We start from the raw sequence: 24668 nt of genomic DNA on the forward strand, positions 1-24668 counted from the left end.
GTCACTACTAACCACGCTGGGGACCAATCAACGGTCACTACTACCCTCACTGGGGCCAATCAACGGCCACTACTAACCACGCTGGGGACCAATCAACGGTCACTACTAGCCACGCTGGGGACCAATCAACGGTCACTACTAGCCACGCTAGGGACCAATCAACGGTCACTATACTAGTCACACTGGGGACCAATCAACGGCCACTATTGACAACGCTGGGGACCAATCAACGGTAAATATCCAGGGGTGGGACTTGGTGGCAAATTTACATACGGTAAGTTTTTAAACGCTTCCTAAGGGAGCGATTTGTTCCTCTCTCTCTCTCTCTCCCTCTCTCTCTCTCTCACTCTCTCACTCTCTCTCTCTCTCTCCCTCTCTCTCTCTCTCACTCTCTCACTCTCTCTCTCTCTCTCTCTCTCTCTCTCTCTCTCTCTCTCTCTCTCTCTCTCTCTCTCTCTCTCTCTCTCTCTCTCTCTCTCTCTCTCTCTCTCTCTCTCTCTCTCTCTCTCTCTCTCTCTCTCTCTCTCTCTCTCTCTCTCTCTTACTCTCTCTTTCTCTCTCTGTTTACTGTGTTACGAAATTCTCAGTTCTCTCATGTTCTTTCAGCCCTTCTTAGCCTATTCGTCCTCGCACGGAATGTTTTTCTAATTTTTTTTTTATCTCTTCTAATCTTTTTTTTAGCCCTTTGAATCATTCTTATTTTTGTTTTTCTTTCACCTTCTTCCTGTAGAGCCCAAGGGTACAGGACCTGTAACTGTAATGCCGTTGTGGTGAGGGGGATTGCCGTTGTTTAAGCCGTTGTGGTGAGGGGATTACCGTTGTCTAGACCATTGTGGTGAAGGGGGATTACCGTTGTCTAGACCGTTGTGGTGAAGGGGATTACCGTTGTCTAGACCATTGTGGTGAGGGGGATTACCGTTGTCTTGACCATTGTGGTGAAGGGGGATTACCGTTGTCTAGATCATTGTGGTGAAGGGGGATTACCGTTGTCTTGACCATTGTGGTGAGGGGATTACCGTTGTCTTGACCGTTGTGGTGAAGGGGGATTACCGTTGTCTAGACCATTGTGGTGAGGGGATTACCGTTGTCTAGACCATTGTAGTGAGGGGATTACCGTTGTCTAGACCATTGTGGTGAGGGGATTACCGTTGTCTAGACCATTGTGGTGAAGGGGGATTACCGTTGTCTAGACCATTGTGGTGAGGGGATTACCGTTGTCTAGACCATTGTGGTGAAGGGGGATTACCGTTGTCTTGACCATTGTGGTGAAGGGGGATTACCGTTGTCTAGACCATTGTGGTGAAGGGGGATTACCGTTGTCTAGACCATTGTGGTGAAGGGGGATTACCGTTGTCTAGACCGTTGTGGTGAGGGGATTACCGTTGTCTAGACCATTGTGGTGAAGGGGGATTACCGTTGTCTTGACCATTGTGGTGAAGGGGGATTACCGTTGTCTAGACCATTGTGGTGAGGGGATTACCGTTGTCTAGACCATTGTGGTGAAGGGGGATTACCGTTGTCTAGACCATTGTGGTGAAGGGGGATTACCGTTGTCTAGACCATTGTGGTGAAGGGGGATTACCGTTGTCTAGACCATTGTGGTGAAGGGGGATTACCGTTGTCTAGACCATTGTGGTGAAGGGGGATTACCGTTGTCTAGACCATTGTGGTGAAGGGGGATTACCGTTGTCTAGACCGTTGTGGTGAAGGGGGATTACCGTTGTGGTGACGGGATTGCGGCGATTGTTCTGTTGTCGAAGGCTCGTCACTATAGCCAACAACAGATCACATAACCATCATCCCCACCACACAATCACCACCATAACAATAACAAGACAATCAACACCACGACACAGCAACTAAAAACTACAAGTTGTAAATTTTGTAAAAAAAAAAGGTTGTAAAAAAAAAAAGAACAATTGCCGTTGGAGGCAGAGACCAGGAGCTTGAGGCAGAGACCAGGAGCTAGAAACCTACATTAAAGCCTACGACCTACGCAGCGTCAAATGGGAAAAGTAATGCAAAATCTGGATGGATACCGTTCAACAGGGGCCCCGGTTAACGGCATCTCGGTCAACGGTAACCCATTAAACGGTGTTTTGGTCAACGGTGTAACGGTCTGCGGTGGCTGCGATCAACGGTGCCAGAGAAGATTAATATCATAATCATATATATATATTAATATCATAAAAGATATTAACACATGATATCATATATGATATTAAGTGTTAATATCATATATAATCCTTCCCTGTAAGGCAAACTAAAGTATTTATTATTGTAAGTGAATCGCTGTACACCGTATGGACAAGTGTCTGTAATAAAGATTATTATTATTATTATTATTATTATTATTATTATTATTATTATTATTACTCGTATTACGACGACTTTTAACATATAACATTGCCACCGTCATCACAACGTCGACGACTACCACCACCACAACCACAACGGCGACCACCACCACCACAACGGCGACCACCACCACAACCACAACGGCGACCACCATCACCACAACGGCGACCACCACCACAACCACAACGTCGACGACTACCACCACAACGGCGATCACCACCACAACGTCAACCACCACCACCACCACAACGGCGACCACCACCACCACAACGTCGACGACTACCACCACAACGGCGACCACCACCACCACCACAACGTCGACGACTACCACCACAACGGCGATCACCACCACAACGTCAACCACCACCACCACCATAACGGCGACCACCACCACAACGTCGACCACCACCACCACCACCACAACGGCGACCACCACCACAACGTCGACCACCACCACCACCACAACGGCGACCACCACCACAACGTCGACCACCACCACAACGGCGACCACCACCACAACGTCGACCACCACCACCACCACAACGGCGACCACCATCACCACCACAACGGCGACCACCACCACCACCACAACGGCGACCACCACCACAACGTCGACCACCACCACCACCACAACGGCGACCACCACCACAACGTCGACCACCACCACAACGGCGACCACCATCACCACCACAACGGCGACCACCACCACCACCACAACGGCGACCACCACCACCACCACAACGTCGACCACCACCACCACCACAACGGCGACCACCATCACCACCACAACGGCGACCACCACCACCACCACAACGGCGACCACCACCACCACCACAACGGCGACCACCATCACCACCACAACGGCGACCACCACCACAACGGCGACCACCACCACCACCACAACGGCGACCACCATCACCACCACAACGGCGACCACCACCACAACGGCGACCACCATCACCACCACAACGGCGACCACCATCACCACCACCACGGCGACCACCATCACCACCACCACCACAACGGCGACCACCATCACCACCACCACGGCGACCACCATCACCACCACAACGGCGACCACCACCACCACAACGGCGACCACCATCACCACCACAACGGCGACCACCACCACAACGGAGACCACCATCACCACCACAACGGCGACCACCACCACAACGGCGACCACCACCACCACAACAACTGCGACCACCACCACCACAACGGCGACCACCACCACCACAACGGCGACCACCACCACCACAACGGCGTCCACCACCACCACAACGGCGACCACCACCACCACAACGGCGACCACCACCACAACGACGACCACCACCACAACGACGACCACCACCACCACAACAACGGCGACCACCACCACCACCACAACGACGACGACCACCACCACAACGATGACCAACACCACAACGACGACCACCACCACCACAACGACGATGACCACCACCACAACGACGACGACCACCACCACAACAACGGCGACCACCACCACCACCACCACAACGGCGACCACCACCACCACAACAACGGCGACCACCACCACCACAACAACGGCGACCACCACCACCACAACAACGGCGACCACCACCACAACGACGACCACCACCACCACAACGGCGACCACCACCACCACCACAACGACGACCACCACCACAACAACGGCGACCACCACCACCACAACGACCACCACCACCACAACAATGGCGACCACCAAAACCACCACAACGGCGACGACCACCACCACAACGACCACCACCACCACCACAACGGCGACCACCACCACCACAACAACAGCGACCACCACCACCACCACAACGGCGACCACCACCACCACCATAACAACGGCGACCACCACCACCACAACGGCGACCACCACCACCACAACGGCGACCACCACCACCACAACAACGGCGACCACCACCACCACAACAACGGCGACCACCACCACCACAACAACGGCGACCACCACCACAACGACGACCACCACCACCACAACGGCGACCACCACCACCACCACAACGACGACCACCACCACAACAACGGCGACCACCACCACCACAACGACCACCACCACCACAACAATGGCGACCACCAAAACCACCACAACGGCGACGACCACCACCACAACGACCACCACCACCACCACAACGGCGACCACCACCACCACAACAACAGCGACCACCACCACCACCACAACGGCGACCACCACCACCACCATAACAACGGCGACCACCACCACCACAACGGCGACCACCACCACCACAACGGCGACCACCACCACCACAACAACGGCGACCACCACTACCACAACGGCGACCACCACCACCACAACAACGGCGACTACCACCACCACCACAACGGCGACCACCACCACCACAACGGCGACCACCACCACCACAACAACGGCGACCACCACCACCACCACAACGGCGACCACCACCACCACCACAACAACAACGGCGACCACCACCACCACAACGGCGACCACCACCACCACAACGGCGACCACCACCACCACAACAACGGCGACCACCACCACCACCACCACCACAACGGCGACCACCACCACCACAACAACGGCGACCACCACCACCACCACCACCACAACGGCGACCACCACCACAACAACGGCGACCACCACCACCACAACAACGGCGACCACCACCACCACCACCACCACAACGGCGACCACCACCACAACAATGGCGACCACCAAAACCACCACAACGGCGACGACCACCACCACAACGACCACCACCACCACCACAACGGCGACCACCACCACCACAACAACAGCGACCACCACCACCACCACAACGGCGACCACCACCACCACCATAACAACGGCGACCACCACCACCACAACGGCGACCACCACCACCACAACGGCGACCACCACCACCACAACAACGGCGACCACCACCACCACAACAACGGCGACCACCACCACCACAACAACGGCGACCACCACCACAACGACGACCACCACCACCACAACGGCGACCACCACCACCACCACAACGACGACCACCACCACAACAACGGCGACCACCACCACCACAACGACCACCACCACCACAACAATGGCGACCACCAAAACCACCACAACGGCGACGACCACCACCACAACGACCACCACCACCACCACAACGGCGACCACCACCACCACAACAACAGCGACCACCACCACCACCACAACGGCGACCACCACCACCACCATAACAACGGCGACCACCACCACCACAACGGCGACCACCACCACCACAACGGCGACCACCACCACCACAACAACGGCGACCACCACTACCACAACGGCGACCACCACCACCACAACAACGGCGACTACCACCACCACCACAACGGCGACCACCACCACCACAACGGCGACCACCACCACCACAACAACGGCGACCACCACCACCACCACAACGGCGACCACCACCACCACCACAACAACAACGGCGACCACCACCACCACAACGGCGACCACCACCACCACAACGGCGACCACCACCACCACAACAACGGCGACCACCACCACCACCACCACCACAACGGCGACCACCACCACCACAACAACGGCGACCACCACCACCACCACCACCACAACGGCGACCACCACCACAACAACGGCGACCACCACCACCACAACAACGGCGACCACCACCACCACCACCACAACGGCGACCACCACCACCACAACGGCGACCACCACCACCACCACAACGGCGACCACCACCACCACCACAACGGCGACCACCACCACCACAACAACGGCGACCACCACCACCACCACCACAACGGCGACCACCACCACCACCACCACAACGGCGACCACCACCACCACCACCACAACAACGGCGACCACCACCACTACCACAACGGCGACCACCACCACTACCACAACGGCGACCACCACCACCACAACAACGGCGACCACCACCACAACGACCACCACCACCACAACGACCACCACCACCACAACAACGACGACCACCACCACAACAACGGCGACCACCACAACGGCGACCACCACCACAACAACGGCGACCACCACCACCACAACGACGACCACCACCACCACAACAACGGCGACCACCACGACCACCACAACGGCGACCACCACCACAACGGCGACCACCATCACAACGGCGACCACCACCACAACGGCGACCACCACCACAACGGCGACCACCATCACAACGGCGACCACCACCACAACGGCGACCACCACCACAACGGCGACCACCACCACCACCACAACGGCGACCACCGCCACCACCACAACGGCGACCACCACCACCACAACGGCGACCACCACCACAACAACGGCGACCACCACCACAACGGCGACCACCACCACCACAACAACGGCGACCACCACCACCACCACAACGGCGACCACCACCACCACCACAACGGCGACCACCACCACCACAACAACGGCGACCACCACCACCACAACAACGGCGACCACCACCACCACCACCACAACCACAACAACGGCGACCACCACCACCACAACCACAACAACGGCGACCACAACCACAACAACGGCGACCACCACCACCACAACCACAACAACGGCGACCACCACCACCACAACCACAACAACGGCGACCACCACAACAACAAGAACGGCGACCACCACCACCACAACCACAACTACCCCACACCAACTACAGTTATCACCACAACAACAACCAGAGCTTCAAATAACACATAATCCACAAAATCTTTTTTTTTAGTTACACAAAAACTTAAACCATTATTACCACACAATACTGAAGGTGTGGAATGACCCAGGGGTTGTGTGGAGGGTTACCTGTGGTTTACCTGTGTCTAGGTTTGAGTGTTTTCGTCTCTCGCAGCGAACCCCGAAACCAGGCTTCTCAGGTCTGATCAATTTGACTATTGCTGGTAGCAGTCTACTGTACCTTATCGTAAAGTGGGTTATGCTAGGGTGAGAGGCTGGTGCAGGGTGAGAGGCCAGTGTAGGGTGGGAGACTGGTGCAGGGTGAGGCTGGTGTAGGGTGAGAGGCTGGTGTAGGGTGAGGCTGGTGTAGGGTGAGAGGCTGGTGTAGGATGAGAGGCTGGTGTAGGGTGAGGCTGATGTAAGGTGAGAGGCTGGTGTAGGGTGAGAGGCTGGTGCAGGGTGAGAGGCTGGTGCAGGGTGAGAGGCTGGTGTTGGGTGAGAGGCTGGTGTAGGGAGAGAGGCTGGTGTAGGGAGAGAGGCTGGTGTAGGATGAGAGGCTGGTGTAGGGTGAGAGGCTGGTGTAGGATGAGAGGCTGGTGTAGAGTGAGAGGCTGGTGTAGGGTGAGAGGCTGGTGTAGGGAGAGAGGCTGGTGTAGGGAGAGAGGCTGGTGTAGGATGAGAGGCTGGTGTAGGGTGAGAGGCTGGTGTAGGATGAGAGGCTGGTGTAGAGTGAGAGGCTGGTGTAGGGTGAGAGGCTGGTGTAGGATAAAAGGCTGGTGTAGGGTGAGGCTGATGTAGGGTGAGAGGCTGGTGTAGGGTGAGAGGCTGGTGCAGGGTGAGAGGCTGGTGCAGGGTGAGAGGCTGGTGTAGGGTGAGAGGCTGGTGTAGGGTGAGAGGCTGGTGTAGGGTGAGAGGCTGGTGTAGGGTGAGAGGCTGGTATAGGGTGAGAGGCTGGTGCAGGGTGAGAGGCTGGTGTAGAGTGAGAGGCTGGTGTAGGGTGAGAGGCTGGTGTAGGATAAAAGGCTGGTGTAGGGTGAGAGGCTGGTGTAGGGTGAGGCCAGTGTAGGGTGAGAGGCTGGTGTAGGGTGAGAGGCTGGTGTAGAGTGAGAGGCTGGTGTAGGGTGAGAGGCTGGTGTAGGGTGAGAGGCTGGTGTAGGGTGAGAGGCTGGTGTAGGGTGAGGCTGGTGTAGGGTGAGAGGCTGGTGTAGGGTGAGGCCAGTGTAGGGTGAGAGGCTGGTGTAGGGTGAGAGGCTGGTGTAGGGTGAGGCTGGTGTAGAGTGAAGCTGTAGGGTGAAGCTGTAGGAGACACAGAAGGCGAGTCAGTACCTGGGTCGTGGTGGTCGTGGTGAAGGGTGTCGCCGCGGGCGGGGGGGCTGGGGGTGTCGTGCCCCAAGATGGCCGTGACGGAGAACTTGAGGTGGGGTTTAGTGGAGGGGGTATCTGGGCACGGGCTGGGTGGGGCATCGCCCTCACACCCACACCCCTCCTCCCCGTCCCTGGCGGACCTGGAGGGCGGGGAGGGCAGCGGGGCGGGCGGGGTGAGCCTATCCGGCCCCGCGGGGCGCGCCAACAGGCCCAGGTAGTGGGCGGCGGGGTCGTCCTTGTAGTAGTAGTGGTGGTCGGGCCGGTGGTCGTCGTGCAGCAGCAGCGGCGGCTTGGTAGCGACGGGTCGCGCCAGTTGTCGCTCCCGCAGCAGCGACTCCACCACGTACGGCGCCGTCATGGTGCCCATGGTGCCCGCCACGGTCGACACGGCGGAAAAGGGCAGCGGCAGGGGCCCCAGCGATCCCAGGAGACTGTGAGCTGGAAGCCCCGAGTGCCCCAGGGGGCGCAGACCCCCGCCAAGCACCCCAGCGGGGCCCATACTAGGCAACATCACCCCCGCACTCTCCAAGAAACAAATATAATTTTCCACAAGGCCACAAAACAGCGGGGTAGAGACGGTGATGGCGGGAGCGGCGGCGGCGGTCACTGGTGTTGACAATCCTGGCTCATGGCGGCTGTGGGAGTCGATGCGGGCGACCGCGGAACCTTCAGCCTCACTACTGCCTTGTGCTCACCGCCAGAGCTCAGCCTCCACTCATCTCCTCACTTCCAGATGAGGCAAATAAACCCTACATGTGATATGTTTCGTGTAATCCTCGTTAGAGTCTATTGTATGAGCGTCCCCATCATTGTTGGACACGCCCACTCCCGCCCCCTCGGCCAATCACTGCCGGGGCCCCGCCTCCCGCCGCCTTCCATTGGCCGGCCGTTTGTTGCCACATTGATCAAACGGACCAATCACCGGCTGGGATGTATTCATTGCTGGCTTGTATGATGGTGATCTTGTCGGAATGATTCTGATGTGATTCCTATGATGTCGTTGGCCCGATATGATTAGAGAGCCATCAAGCGTCCTGGGAACCGATTGATTCTCCACTCAAGGATCAATCCGGAGAAGAGAAGACTCATTTCCGGATGAGTATTGTGATGGGTCGCATAAGAATCGTCTCATCAGAGGGTTCCCGAGTGAGGACTCAAGGGGGGGCAATCAGTTTGCTCCCTCGAGCGTAAGGCTAGGCTGGGCACCTGATAATAGTGGTGCTCCTGTCTGCCGGCCCACTCGCACTGTCTTATGGCCGTGTCTTGTGGCTGCGTCTTGGGCATTTACCTTATGGCTGCGTCTTGGGCATTCACCTTATGGCTGCGTCTTGGGCATTTACCTTATGGCCGTGTCTTGTGGCTGCGTCTTGGGCATTTACCTTATGGCCGTGTCTTGTGGCTGCGTCTTGGGCATTTACCTTATGGCCGTGTCTTGTGGCTGCGTCTTGGGCATTTACCTTATGGCCGTGTCTTGTGACTGCGTCTTGGGCATTTACCTTATGGCTGCGTCTTGGGCATTCACCTTATGGCTGAGTCTTGGGCATTCACCTTATGGCTGAGTCTTGGGCATTCACCTTATGGCTGAGTCTTGGGCATTCACCTTATGGCTGAGTCTTGGGCATTCACCTTATGGCTGAGTCTTGGGCATTCACCTTATGGCTGAGTCTTGGGCATTCACCTTATGGCTGAGTCTTGGGCATTCACCTTATGGCTGAGTCTTGGGCATTCACCTTATGGCTGCGTCTTGGGCATTCACCTTATGGCTGAGTCTTGGGCATTCACCTTATGGCTGCATTACGTGAGGTCACACACCACACAGTCATCTCATAATGGCTGGTATGAGTAACCTTATAATGGCTGGTATAAGTAACCTTATAATAGCTGTTCTATTGGTGAATGATTATTGAATTGTAATTGTATGTACTGTACTGTAATTATGGCTGAAAGCTCTAAGCTTACAAACAGGAGCAAGAAGTTTGTCTGTTCCTGTACCCACCTGTAAAAAAAAAAATACATCCGAGAAGAATGTTTGGAATACTAAGTCTTTCCCTGCAAAGACTCTTCAGTGTCGGGTGTCTGGAGCAGGAAAAAGGAAGGTCATGTGTGTGTTGACGGAAGAACACGTGTATATATATGCCTTTTGGGTGAAGGAAGGCGGTCTCCAAAGGGGGGGGGGAAGGAGAGAGAGAGGGGGGAAAGAAAGAGAGAGAGAGAGAGGTATGGGGAAGAAAGAGAGACAGGAAAGTAGGAGGGAAAGTAGGTGAGAACAAACTCTGGCGAAGGAAATGAGACATTTGGAAGGCGTGAGAAAGACTTCAAGAAGTGAAAAAAGAGGTAAAGGGAGAGGTTAAATGAAGGAGGAAGAGTCGAGAGAGTAGAATGTAGAGGGAAGTAGAGTAATGGAAGTGGAGGTATAGGCACAAGAGGTGAGAGGCAATGGAAGGAGGAAAGGAACTCTAAAGAGCTGTACCAACACTGTTCCACTGAAAGAGGAGAAGGGGGGTGGGGGAGAGAAAAGAAATGGGTGAAAGGAAATGTATGGAGGAGAAAAAAATAAGATTGGAAGGAGGGAGTACAAGAGAGAGTGGAGGGAAGGAGGGAGTACAGGAGAGAGTGGAGGGAAGGAGGGAGTACAGGAGAGAGTGGAGGGAAGGAGGGAGTACAGGAGAGAGTGGAGGGACTATAGGAGAGAGTGGAGGGACTATAGGAGAGAGTGGAGGGAAGGAGAGAGTGGAGGGAAGGAGGGAGTACAGGAGATAGTGGAGGGAAGGAGGGAGTACAGGAGAGAGTGGAGGGAAGGAGGGAGTACAGGAGAGAGTGGAGGGAAGGAGGGAGTACAGGAGAGAGTGGAGGGAAGGAGGGCGTATAGGAGAGTGGAGGGAAGGAGGGAGTACAGGAGAGAGTGGAGGGACTATAGGAGAGAGTGGAGGGACTATAGGAGAGAGTGGAGGGACTATAGGAGAGAGTGGAGGGAAGGAGAGAGTGGAGGGAAGGAGGGAGTACAGGAGAGAGTGGAGGGAAGGAGGGAGTACAGGAGAGAGTGGAGGGACTATAGGAGAGAGTGGAGGGACTATAGGAGAGAGTGGAGGGACTATAGGAGAGAGTGGAGGGAAGGAGAGAGTGGAGGGAAGGAGGAAGTACAGGAGAGAGTGGAGGGAACCCCACACAGCGGCACCATCACTCCACCGCCGAACAAACTTCCTCGTATGACCTGCTTTGCATTTTTTATTAAACAATTTGGAATGAACGTCGAAAGTTTCCAAGTGCGATCTTTGTCCCGGGGAGGGGGTAGGGGGGTGGGGAGGGAGGGGGAGGTGGCTATGGGAGGGGTAAGGGGGGGGGGTGGAGGGAGGGGAATAGGTGGTGATGGTGAGGTGGGGTTAATGGGGGTTTTATAGTTTTACGTGTGTGTGTCCGTGAGAGAGAGAGAGAGAGAGAGAGAGGGGGGGGGGAGAGAGAGAGAGAGAGAGAGAGAGAGAGAGAGGGGGGGGGGAGAGAGAGAGAGAGAGAGAGAGGGGGAGAGAGAGAGAGGGGGGAGAGAGAGAGAGAGAGAGAGAGAGAGAGAGAGAGAGAGAGAGAGAGAGAGAGAGAGAGAGAGAGAGAGAGAGAGAGAGAGAGAGAGAGGGGGGGAGAGAGAGAGAGAGAGAGAGGGGGGGAGAGAGAGAGAGAGAGAGAGAGAGAGAGAGAGAGAGAGAGAGAGAGAGAGAGAGAGAGAGAGAGAGAGAGAGAGAGAGAGAGAGAGAGAGAGGGGGGGGAGAGAGAGAGAGAGAGAGAGAGAGAGAGAGAGAGAGAGAGAGAGAGAGAGAGAGAGAGAGAGAGAGAGAGAGAGAGAGAGAGAGAGAGAGAGAGTGTATAGCACTCTGCCCCCCCCCCCCCCCCCCTCCCGTGTGTGCTAGCAATCAATCGTCTAGTGCAGGGAGTCCCATGTGTGATATCTCTTCCTCCAGTTGTGAATGTCACAGGGCCATCACCACCACCACCGTCTTCCCTCACCTTCTCCACTACACATACACTGATGGAACACTCCTGCATGACCCGCTTGTTTCTGTGTTCTTCCCCCCCCCTCTCGCCTCCTGTTCCACACCGTCTCTGTCCGTCCCATCTATTTCTCCCAGAACTTGGACCCTTAGTAAAGCTCTCCTTCGATGCTTTTATTTGTGATGTAAATAAAGTTCCGTTCGCGTAACCTATCCTCGGATCCAATTCGTCCAAGTTCGACAACGAGTTTTTGTAATAAATCTCGATTTCTTAGCATTTGTATATATGTATTTTGTGAGATGACGGGGGGTCGATGTAGGTGCCGCATTCTCTACAGATCAGGCATACTGTTTATGGAGTGGTAGTGACTCCTGCTTTTCTATTTATGTAAGTGAAGCCTATTCTTACAGTCACAAAGTTCACATTTTAGTCTCCTTGAGCAAACTAAGGGCGATGAATTCTCAAAGACTCCCAGACTGCGTCTGGGATGCTCCCGGACGCAGGTTTGAATCCTCGTCACGGCCCTTGTGGATTTGTCTCAAAGACTATTCTCTGATTCTATGAGCTGCCTCCCTCCTTCATACCTCTGGTCGACTGTTATTTGAACCAATCTGCATTACTTTGCAATTTTTGCAATAATTGGGACTGAATCCCTTACTCGACCTTCCTGGAATGTTCCAGTCTTGCAGGTGCTATGCAGGTGTCCAGATTATGGACACACATGACTGCAGCATCTTGCAGTCATGTGTGTCCATAATCTCCACACCTGCATAGCATCACCTGCAGTTGCAGGAGACTAGTCAAAGATGGGTATAGTTTACATCAATCTGATATAAGATGGGTCCTAGGACTGATCTTTGTTGAGGTGTAGATGGGTGGTGGTGGGGTGGTGTAGATGGGTGGTGGTGAGGTGAGGCAGGTGGATAAGGGAGTGAGATAGCGGGTAGGGATTACGGGCTCACCATAGCCCGTGCTGCATGGACACTTCGTCCTGAGTAGCTAAATCTCTTAACAACAACAACAACGGGTAGGGAGGTAATGAAGTGGGGTAAGGAGCTGTAGGTGGTTTAGGGGAGGATGAGGGGTGGTGTTGAGCACCAGGGGGAGAGAGGGGAAGGCAAGGGGGGGGGGAGAGAGGGGAAGGCAAGGGGGGGGAGAGAGGGGAGGAGGAAGGTAGTCGTCCTACTGTCAGGAAGGCTTGACACCTGCCGCCAATACTCCCATCGACCTTAATTTATTGCCGAGGAAATTTGGCAGAATGGACGAAGACGAAGTCACTGATGAAGCGAACTGACGACCCGAGTGACAGCTGCCCGAGCCTCAGACCACTGTGTGTGTGTGTGTGTGTGTGTGTGTGTGTGTGTGTGTGTGTGTGTGTGTGTGTACTCACCTAATTGTGCTTGCGGGGGTTGAGCTCTGGCTCTTTGGTCCCGCCTCTCAACCGTCAATCAACTGGTGTACAGATTCCTGAGCCTATTGGGCTCTATCATATCTACATTTGAAACTGTGTATGGAGTCAGCCTCCACCACATCACTTCCTAATGCATTCCATTTACTAACTACTCTGACACTGAAAAAGTTCTTTCTAACGTCTCTGTGGCTCATTTGGGTGGCTCATTTGTGTGTGTGTGTGTGTGTGTGTACTCACCTAGTTGGGCTTGCGAGGGTTAAGTTTCAGCGGATGGGGGGTAGAAATAGCCTAAGCTACTCTATCCCTTTGAGATGTATTTCTTTCTTGTCTCAATAAACATACTTGAACTTGTTTCGGTGCTTTGGTCCCGCCTCTCAACTGTCAATCAACTGGTGTACAGGTTCCTGAGCCTACTGGGCTCTATCATATATACACTTGAAACTGTGTATAGAGTCAGCCTCCACCACATCACTTCCTAATGCATTCCATTTACTAACCACTCTGACACTGAAAAAATTCTTTCTAATATCTCTGTGGCTCATTTGGGCACTAAGTTTCCTCCTGTGTCCCCTTGTGCGTGTGCCCCTTGTGTTAAATAGCCTGTCTTTATCTACCCTATCAATTCCCTTGAGAATCTTGAATGTGGTGATCATGTCCCCCCTAACTCTTCTGTCTTCCAGCGAAGTGAGGTTTAATTCCCGTAGTCTCTCCTCGTAGCTCATACCTCTCAGCTCGGGTACTAGTCTGGTGGCAAATCTTTGAACCTTTTCCATTGATTTTTTTATTGTTGCCGCCGAAGGCGGCTAGTTTATTGTGCACCCCATACTCATCCTGTGAGCGGTAGCGCAAAAGCATTGCAGAGGGCACAAAAGGTCTTTATCAGACCTCATCTTAGATTATTACATAAACAATTTCTTCAATCCTTCACACCTTATAGATACAATGTCAGCTAGTTACAGAGAAAGTGCTATTACAAGAGCTACATATTTACAGTAAGTCATCATACATTAATGGTAGGTCTTGTCGTTAATACATAATAGTTTGGCCAATGGGGATATTACAGAGTCATAGGGGAGCTTCTGTTTATTATTAGTCTTCACAATACACTACTTGTTTCTGAATCTCATATGTCGTTCATCTACTGGAAGCGAAATGTGGATACAGTGCAAGGATTTCAGGTAATTTATCCATGGTAATAAGATAGGTTGCCATATCATACAGAGTGAGCTTAGATTTATCTCTAAAAGGCTCAATTTTACAACAATCCAAGATATAGTGTTCGAGTGTGTGTCCCTGCCTATGTCCACACACTTTACACTTTACTTCATCTAGATCCCTATACAAGCCGAACTGCCAGAGATACTTGTAGCCAAGTCTTATACGAGCTGTGACAACATCTGTTAGTCTACTGACTTTGTTACTTGCCCCATACACATGTTTTACTTCACACATTTCATTGTGATGAACAATGGACCTACTAGTTCCAGTTTGCATTGTTCTACTTTCTTCAAATCCATCTAGGAGTTCTCGTCTAATGACACTTTTAAGGGACCTATTTGATAACTTATGATTCCATTCAATACTGTCTTTATTTACTGCAGCCTTAGCAAGGGCGTCAACTTTGTCATGTTCCTGCATGCCAATATGAGAAGGAATCCACAACATTTTTATATTTACCCTCTTGCTAAGTATTCTTACATATCTACGTCTAGCTTCCAAGACAAGCACGTTATTACTTGATTGCAAACTGTTTATTGCTCGTAGTGAGGATAGGGAGTCAGAAATAATAAAGCTGTCTACTTCAGTGTTGTAAATAATTTCGAGTGCTACCAGTATCGCTACCAACTCGGCTTGCATTGTGGACGCCCAGTTACTAATTCTGATATTTCTTTGAATTGTGCTGCCATCGGGCTGATGAGCAATAACAGCACTTCCTGCCCTCCCTGTAGCTGTATTGAGTGATCCGTCAGTGTATATGGTCTGTGCAATGTTGTTTTCAGCTTGTATATTGTGAATGTGTTCTATGGTGCTTAATTTAGCAGCAAGCTGAGCATGAGAGTTTAGTCTTATCCTTGACTAGATATGGACTCCATGCTGGGGCTGTATACTCCAGGATTGGCCTGACATATGTGGTATACAAAGTTCTGAATGATTCTTTACACAAATTTCTGAATGCTGTTCGTATGTTGGCCAGCCTGGCATATGCCGGTGATGTTATCCTCTTGATATGTGCTGCAGGAGACAGGTCTGGCGTGAAATCAACTCCCAAGTCTTTTTCTTTCTCTGACTCCTGAAGAATTTCCTCTCCCAGATGATACCTTGTATTTGGCCTCCTGCTCCCTACACCTATCTTCATTATATTACATTTGGTTGGGTTAAACTCTAACAACCACTTGTTCGACCATTCCTGCAGTTTGTCTAGGTCTTCTTGAAGCCTCAAACAGTCCTCTTCTGTCTTAATCCTTCTCATAATTTTGACATCGTCCGCAAACATTGAGAGAAATAAATCTATACCCTCCGGGAGATCATTTACATATATCAGAAACAAGATAGGACCGAGTACAGAGCCCTGTGGGACTCCACTGGTGACTTCACGCCAATCGGAGGTCTCACCCCTCACCGTAACTCTCTGCTTCCTATTGCTTAGATACTCCCTTATCCACTGGAGCACCTTACCAGCTACACCTGCCTGTCTCTCCAGCTTATGTACCAGCCTCTTATGCGGTACTGTGTCAAAGGCTTTCCTCTTATGCGGTACTGTGTCAAAGGAGTCAGCCTCCACCACATCACTTCCCAATGCCCAATTTGTCAACCACTCTGACACTGTGTGTGTGTGTGTGTGTGTGTGTGTGTGTGTGTGTGTGTGTGTGTGTGTGTGTGTGTGTGTGTGTGTGTGTGTGTGTTTGTACTCACCTAGTTGTGCTTGCAAGGGTTGAGTTTCGGCGCTTTGGTCCCGCCTCTCAACTGTCAATCAACTGGTGTACAGGTTCCTGAGCCTACTGGGCTCTATCATATTTACACTTGAAACTGTGTATGGAGTCAGCCTCCACCACATCACTGCCTAATGCACTCCATTTACTAACTACTCTGACACTGAAAAAATTCTTTCTAATGTCTCTGTGGCTCATTTGGGTACTCAGCTTCCACCTGTGTCCCCTTGTTCGCGTTCCCTTCGTCACTACCCTGTCAATTTTCCCTGAGAATTTTAAATGTGGTGATCATGTCTTCCCTTGCTCTTATGTCTTACAGTGTCGTGAGGAGCATTTCACACAGCCTTTCCTCATAACTCATGCCTCTTTGTTCTGGGACTAGTCTAGTGGCATACCTCTGAACATGTGTAAATCACGAAAATTAACACGTGATGAAAAATGTGACAGTGTCAGACCACGAACGAAGAATTGAAACAGGAATTTCCTTAAGTACTTTCGCTTTTAATAATACATTTTCAGCAGGGCGAAGAAGGCCCTTCTGAAGATGCATTATTAAATACGAAAGTACTTAAGGAAATCCTTGTTTCAATTCTTCCTTCGTGGTCTGACACTATCATATATATATATATATATATATATATATATATATATATATATATATATATCAGTTGCATATAGCCCTGGGGACCATTCAGGCTTGTTCGCATATATGAGCTTGGGTGGATATAAATAGGAACTGCCACGTATGGTCCAATAGGCCTTCTGCAGATTGATTGATTCTTATGTTCTAATGGTAGGGGTGGTGAAGGTACTGGTAATGGTGGTGGAGATAGTGGTAGTGGTTATTACGAGTGTGGTGAAGGTAGCAGAGATGGTTGTAATGACAGTGGATGTAGTTGTTGTAGTGATGGTGGTAGTGGTGACGATGGTGGTAATTGTGGTAGTAGTGGTGACGATGGTGGTAGTTGTGGTGACGATGGTGGTAATTGTGGTAGTGGTGGTAGCATAGTGGTGAAGACAATAATAACACAGCAAGGAGCCAGAGCAAAATACCTCCCACCATGAACCAACGTCACTTTTTTATTTATTCTCAAAGCTTCACAAAGCAAGAGCTCATTCGGATTCGGTTAACCCGGCACTCTTGTCATTCACAATCCGGATATGGGAACCCTCCAACGAATGTCCGCGGACTGCTGTTGTTTCAGATTTAGCTACTCAGAACGCAGTGTCCATGTAGCACGGGCTATGGTGACCACGTAATATGCTGACTGCATTATAGCCGCACTTTTCCACTGAACTACCGGCGCCACGCATGTCGTCACTCAGCTGTCTAGAGGCGCGTGGCATTGTGGGTCTGACTGGCTACGGTTGGCGCCAATTTTCGAACTCGGACGATCGGCCGCGTTTTCTCTTTGTGTCGCAGTGTGATACCGCCTTTGCCAGTGACCGATTACAACATATAGGGAGTGTTTGTGTCCCATGACAGACCGACTCACTACCGGGTGCGTTAGTTCAGGAAATTCATCATATTTTGATGCGGGTAGGGGGGGGGGAGCAGGTGGTGAGGGAGGAAGGGAAGGGGGGGGGGAGCAGGGAGGGAGGTGTGTGGGGGGGTAAGCTTGTAATTTTTTCAGATGTATTTCTAAAGTGTGGTGTTGTGTGGTGAATTGAGGGTCCTATATATATTGACTAGATGGAGTACCCGGCAGTGCCCGGGTTCCACCCTTCCTTTCCCCCCTGTTCACCCTTCAAATCTCCCCCTCTCTGTCCTCCCTTTCCTTCCCCTTTCTCATACCCCACTAGCAGAGTTGCCTGCGGGTTACAGCAAGTGTCTCTATGAACGGCTCTGACGTGGTGAAACACAGAGTGCAATGTTAACACAATATCTGGCCCCATACGAGCATCCATCTTCCCCCTTCTCTCCCTGCAACATCCACCTCCCTCTCCCCCTCCCTACAGCATCCACCTCCCCTTTCTCTCCCTGCAGCATCCACCTCCCCCTCCCCCCACCCCCTCTTCATCTCCATTACGGCTTTATGTAAATAAAATCCGGCCATCTCGTCAGACATTTTGTCCCAGGAGGCGAGGAACACACATTGACTTAATATTTAACCTGGCGATCTTTGACATTAAGGCGGCTAATGTCCGCCATTATGCTAATTCTTACCACCCTGGGAGCTCCTGCGTCACTCTTACCAGGTCTGGGGCCCTCATGCGGGGCCCTCGTGTGGTGTTACCTGGTCTGGGGGCCCTCGTGTTGTGGTGTTACCTGGTCTGGGGGCCCTCGTGTTGTGGTGTTACCTGGTCTGGGGGCCCTCGTGTTGTGGTGTTACCTGGTCTGGGGGCCCCAAAGTAGCAGCAGTGTTGCCAGTGTTCCAAGCCATGACTCAATCTTACCGAAATATGGTTCACTCGCATCAAGGTTTTATTCAGAGACAAGTTTCCTAGTGACGCTGATGGATGACTGTGTGTGTGTGTGTGTGTGTGTGTGTGTGTGTGTGTGTGTGTGTGTGTGTGTGTGTGTGTGTGTGTGTGTGTGTGTGTGGGGTTTACCTGTATACCTGTCGTTATACCTTCATGGAGTGTATACTTAATCCTTGATTTATATGCTCAGGTCTGCGGTATACTTGCTGGTTGGTCAATAACTTGTTGTGGTGACCTGAAATATTAATAACCCTCCATAGGTTGGTAGGACTTAATAACCCTTCACAGGTGTGTAGGTCTTAATAACCCTCCACAGATGTGTAGGCCTTAATAACCCTCCAAGGGTTGGTAGGCCTTAATAACCCTCCAGGGGTTGATAAGACTTAATAACCCTCCAGAAAGTTGATAGGCCTTACGTTAAAGCTACCTTGAAGGGGGTTACGAGGATCAATGCCCACGCGGCACGGTCTCTAACCAGGCTTTTAAGCCCAACAAAATAACCAAACTACTTTGACCACAGTGAACGACTGTTAGAGGACTCGACTGACAATAAGGGTCATACCAGGAGTATGCCTGGAGTATACCCGTAGTGGGTTTTGAGAATTATTCTACTCCCTAAGCACGGCCCGAGGCCAGGCTTGACTTGTGAGAGTTTGGTCCACCAGGCTGTTGCTTGGAGCAACCCGCAGGCCCACATATCCACCACAGCCCGGTTGGTCCGGCACTTGTGGCAAAAAACTATGTTCTGAGTTGTTCTTGAACACGCCCACTTTTGTTGGACACGTTCAATGGTCGTGTTGGCCGTGTTCAATGGTCGTGTTGGACGTGTTCAATGGTCGTGTTGGACGTGTTCAATGGTCGTGCTGGACGTGTTCAATGGTCGTGCTGGACGTGTTCAATGGTCGTGTTGGACGTGTTCAATGGTCGTGGTGGACGTGTTCAATGGTCGTGCTGGACGCGTTCAATGGTCGTGCTGGACGCGTTCAATGGTCGTGCTGGGCGTGTTCAATGGTCGTGCTGGACGTGTTCAATGGTCGTGCTGGACGCGTTCAATGGTCGTGCTGGACGTGTTCAATGGTCGTGCTGGACGTGCTCAATGGTCGTGCTGGACGTGTTCAATGGTCGTGCTGGACGTGCTCAATGGTCGTGCTGGACGTGTTCAATGGTCGTGCTGGACGTGTTCAATGGTCGTGCTGGACGCGTTCAATGGTCGTGCTGGACGCGTTCAATGGTCGTGCTGGACGCGTTCAATGGTCGTGCTGGACGTGTTCAATGGTCGTGCTGGACGTGTTCAATGGTCGTGCTGGACGTGCTCAATGGTCGTGGCAATGTTTATAATGTTTACTGGGATGATAATGAACATCCGTGGCCCTCTGGTGTTCATACAGTGTTCACGAAGTCTTGAAGAACCTTGCTGAAGAACCTCATTAGTCAGAAGTAAACATCGCGAGAACTCTAACATATAACATAAATTACCACCAAAAGACATTAACAAAAAAAGGTATCAAAAAGCAAGGCAAATGCGGAGATCTTTGACAAACCACCGGCTTTCTGTCCTCTTTAAGGCCCAGTAGTGTTAAATAGCCCTCAGGTAAATTCAGGTAAACACCACAATCAATACAGTACACAAGCATCAATAAATGTCAAATAAATCACAAAATATTAACATATATTAACAAAGGATCAACAAGGCAGCAACAGAAATCATAGACCATCAATAAACCCAGATAATAAAGGTAGGAGGAAGAGGAGGAGGAAGGAAAGGAAGGGAAGGGGAAAGGGGGAAAGAGACGAGATGGGTAGGGAATATAGGGGAGGACCGGGGGGGGGGTAATATTAACATGGTAATGGTCAAATCCACAAGGGCCGTGACGAGGATTCGAACCTGCGTCCGGGAGCATCCCAGACACTGCCTTAATGGTCCCATAAACGTTAGAACACATGAATATAGGTTAGAAAACATCAACACATTTTTGGGGAAAAAATCAACAAATGCCAAGAGGCATTAACATATATTAATCAATATCAACAGACATTGATTGCATCTTGCAACAGGCAACATGTAACAACCAACAGGCAAACAACAGACAGTATACAACAGACAGCAACAGATACGCAGCTTCAACAGGGCCTGCAAAAAAAAAAAAAAAACAGTGTACCCAAGGCTCTGGCACAGACGGCGGACTCTGTAGCCGCTGGAGCTGGCAACACTGCTTCTGGCCTCATCTAACCCACAACAACAACAAACAAAAGCACGTCGAACACAAAAGCCACCACAGCGGCAAAAGTATCAACAACAGTAACAAAAGCAGCAGCAAGAATAGCAACAGGAAACAAGAGGGACCTACTACTTCTTCCCGATATTCCTGCCACTCATCAACCGTGCCAGTAAAGAATAAGGACTTAATACCTTCTTAAGAGCAGTCTTGCCAATTAGTCAAGAAGCAGGTCGTTACCTTAATGACCCTCCTGCGGTTGTAATCTTATATACAAAACACCTAAACTTACCTAACCTAACCTAGCCTAACCTAACCAAGCCTAACCTAACCTAACCCAACCTAACGAAGCCTAATCTAGCCTAACCTAACCTAACCAAGCCTAACCTAGCCTAACTTAACCTAACCTAGGCTAACTTAACCTAACCTAGCTTAACTTAAGCTAGCCTCGCCCAAGATTATTAGAGACCTCAAAGTGGTATAGAGGTTTTCCAAGGATTAAGGTTCCGACTTTATCGTCTGCATCTTCCTATTCCTAGTAGCTTCTGTGTGCGATAATTTGTGTCAGCAGAAACAGCAGCAGCAGCGGAAACGGTAGCAGGAACAGCAGCAACAGAGGAAATAGCAGCAACAGAAGCAATAGCAGGAACAACAGCAACAGAGGAAATAGCAGCAACAGAAGCAATAGCAGGAACAGCAGCAGCAACAACAGTAGCGACAGAGGCAGTAACATAAAGAGCAATAGCAGCAAAAGGAGCAGTAGTAGGTACAGCACAAGCAGCAAGTAGCAGGAGCAGGAGGAGGAGGAGAAGTTGGCAGCGCTGGTGTAATGGCCTAGCGGGCGGCCTCATTGTCCATGCAAATGTTCCCTAACGACCAGATATTTTTTCATCACACAACCCCCCCCCCCCCCGGCCAAGCCCCACCTAGAGTTGTTTGTTATACAAGCTCTCCTTGTTGCTTGTGGCTTGTTCCACGAGTGACTCTGGCCTGTTGGCTTGTTCCACGAGTGACTCTGGCCTGTTTGGCTTGTTCCACGAGTGACTCTGGCCTGTTAGCTTGTTCCACGAGTGACTCTGGCCTGTTGGCTTGTTCCACGAGTGACTCTGGCCTGTTGGCTTGTTCCACGAGTGACTCTGGCCTGTTGGCTTGTTCCACGAGTGACTCTGGCCTGTTTGGCTTGTTCCGCGAGTGACTCTGGACTGTTGGCTTGTTCCACGAGTGACTCTGGACTGTTGGCTTGTTCCACGAGTGACTCTGGCCTGTTGGCTTGTTCCACGAGTGACTCTGGCCTGTTTGGCTTGTTCCACGAGTGACTCTGGCCTGTTGGCTTGTTCCACGAGTGACTCTGGCCTGTTTGGCTTGTTCCACGAGTGACTCTGGCCTGTTGGCTTGTTCCACGAGTGACTCTGGCCCGTTTGGCTTGTTCCACGAGTGACTCTGGCCTGTTGGCTTGTTCCACGAGTGACTCTGGCCTGTTGGCTTGTTCCGCGAGTGACTCTGGTCTGTTGGCTTGTTCCACGAGTGACTCTGGCCTGTTTGGCTTGTTCCACGAGTGACTCTGGCCTGTTTGGCTTGTTCCACGAGTGACTCTGGCATGTTGGCTTGTTCCGCGAGTGACTCTGGTCTGTTGGCTTGTTCCGCGAGTGACTCTGGCCTCTTGGTTTGCATTAAAAACATGTGTTCAAATCTACAATTTAGACCTATTGTCTTATGCAAGATCCTCGGTCTTGTTTGACAGTGAATGTGAGGAAGTACATCCTCACTGTCCTGTTTGACAGTGAATGTGAGGAGGCACGTCCTCACTGCCCTGTTTGACAGTGAATGTGAGGAAGCACATCCTCACTGTCCTGTGTGACAGTGAATGTGAGGAGGCACGTCCTCACTGTCCTGTGTGACAGTGAATGTGAGGAGGTACATCCTCACTGTCCTGTGTGACAGTGAATGTGAGGAGGCACGTCCTCACTGTCCTGTGTGACAGTGAATGTGAGGAGGCACATCCTCACTGTCCTGTGTGACAGTGAATGTGAGGAGGCACGTCCTCACTGTCCTGTTTGATAGTGAATGTGAGGAGGCACGTCCTCACTGTCCTATTTGACAGTGAATGTGAGGAGGCACATCCTTACTGACTGTCCTGTTTGACAGTGAATGTGAGGAGGCACATCCTCACTGTCCTGTGTGACAGTGAATGTGAGGAGGCACATCCTCACTGTCCTGTTTGACAGTGAATGTGAAGAGGCACATCCTCACTGTCCTGTGTGACAGTGAATGTGAGGAAGCAGTATCCTGCCTATTTCCTTTTCCTTGTCTCCTCTTCCCCTAAACTTTCCCATATTCCTCTCCTGACATCCTGAGTGAGGGTCGTCTCCATCGACTCTCACTCCCTTTTCCACATGTCTTGTCAATCCCTTTCTCTTCCTTTCCTCTCTCTCTCTCTCTCTCTCTCTCTCTCTCTCTCTCTCTCTCTCTCTCTCTCTCTCTCTCTCTCTCTCTCTCTCTCTCTCTCTTCCATTAACTCTATTTTATTTTATTTCTCCTGCCCCCTCTTTTCTTCCTCGTCCTTATCCCTTCTACCCTGTCCCACTATTCCTCCCTTTCAACCTGACCTCTTTTCCTCTTTACCTCTCCTTGGAAGGTTGGGGGAGGGGGAGGTGTCGTAATGGAGGGAAAGTGAGGGTAATGGAATAGTAGTCTGGGAGGGGGTGGTCTGGGAGGGGTGGGCTGGAAGAGTTGGGATGGGAGGGGTGGGCTGGAAGAGGTGGGCTGGGAGGGGTACACTGGGAGGGGTGGGCTGGAAGAGGTGGGCTGGGAGGGGTATTCTGGGAGGGGTGGGCTGGAAGAGGTGGGCTGTTAGGAATACGCTGGAAGGAATAATCACTCTCAAGGGATCGAATATAACCCATAATTGACAACGGATAGATCAATAAGGCCAGCAATGGCTAGGAGATCCCACGCGTATGAAATATTTACATGCACTCTACTGGACCATCCACTAGGACTGGACCACGGCCCCGCTTCTTACCAGGTCATCACCACTAAACCTAGACCAGTCACCACCACGAAACCTAAACCACAGTCAACAATCCGAACACGGCACAAGAATATTACATGTCTCAATACAATAATTCAAAGCTATAGATTTTGAGTTCCCTGATAATAAAGTTAAAATACATCGAAATTCACCGTTATACTGGTCCGAGGACCGGGCCGTGGGGGGACGTAGAGCCCCGAAATCATCGCAAGATAACAGATAAGATATAACGAGGACAAAA

The 24668-nt window shown here is 51.7% G+C and overlaps 2 protein-coding genes across 2 annotated transcripts in view; both read right to left on the minus strand.

Moving 5' to 3' along the window:
• The window catches only part of Dbx, a 28212-nt gene extending 19013 nt beyond the window's left edge, over nucleotides 1-9199 (minus strand). The window contains exon 1 of the mRNA XM_045748972.2: nucleotides 8399-9199. Within this exon, the coding sequence (XP_045604928.1) occupies nucleotides 8399-8948 (550 nt within the window). The 5' untranslated portion in view covers nucleotides 8949-9199. The remainder of the gene's footprint in view (nucleotides 1-8398) is intronic.
• A 13136-nt stretch (nucleotides 9200-22335) lies between these two features.
• Nucleotides 22336-22995, minus strand: LOC138366482 (sperm acrosomal protein FSA-ACR.1-like). Its single transcript, XM_069327539.1, has one exon. The coding sequence runs from the start codon at nucleotides 22993-22995 to the stop codon at nucleotides 22336-22338; it is 660 nt and encodes a 219-aa protein (XP_069183640.1).
• Between the last annotated feature and the right edge of the window lie 1673 nt (nucleotides 22996-24668).

The sequence above is a fragment of the Procambarus clarkii genome, chromosome 2, assembly GCF_040958095.1.
Source record: "Procambarus clarkii isolate CNS0578487 chromosome 2, FALCON_Pclarkii_2.0, whole genome shotgun sequence".
Lineage (NCBI taxonomy): Eukaryota > Metazoa > Arthropoda > Malacostraca > Decapoda > Cambaridae > Procambarus > Procambarus clarkii.

Coding starts and splice junctions, on each gene's coding strand:
- LOC138366482 (XM_069327539.1), bottom strand. CDS start 22,995: ATGCCAGAGTCACTCGTGGAACAAGCCAAACAGGCCAGAGTCACTCGT.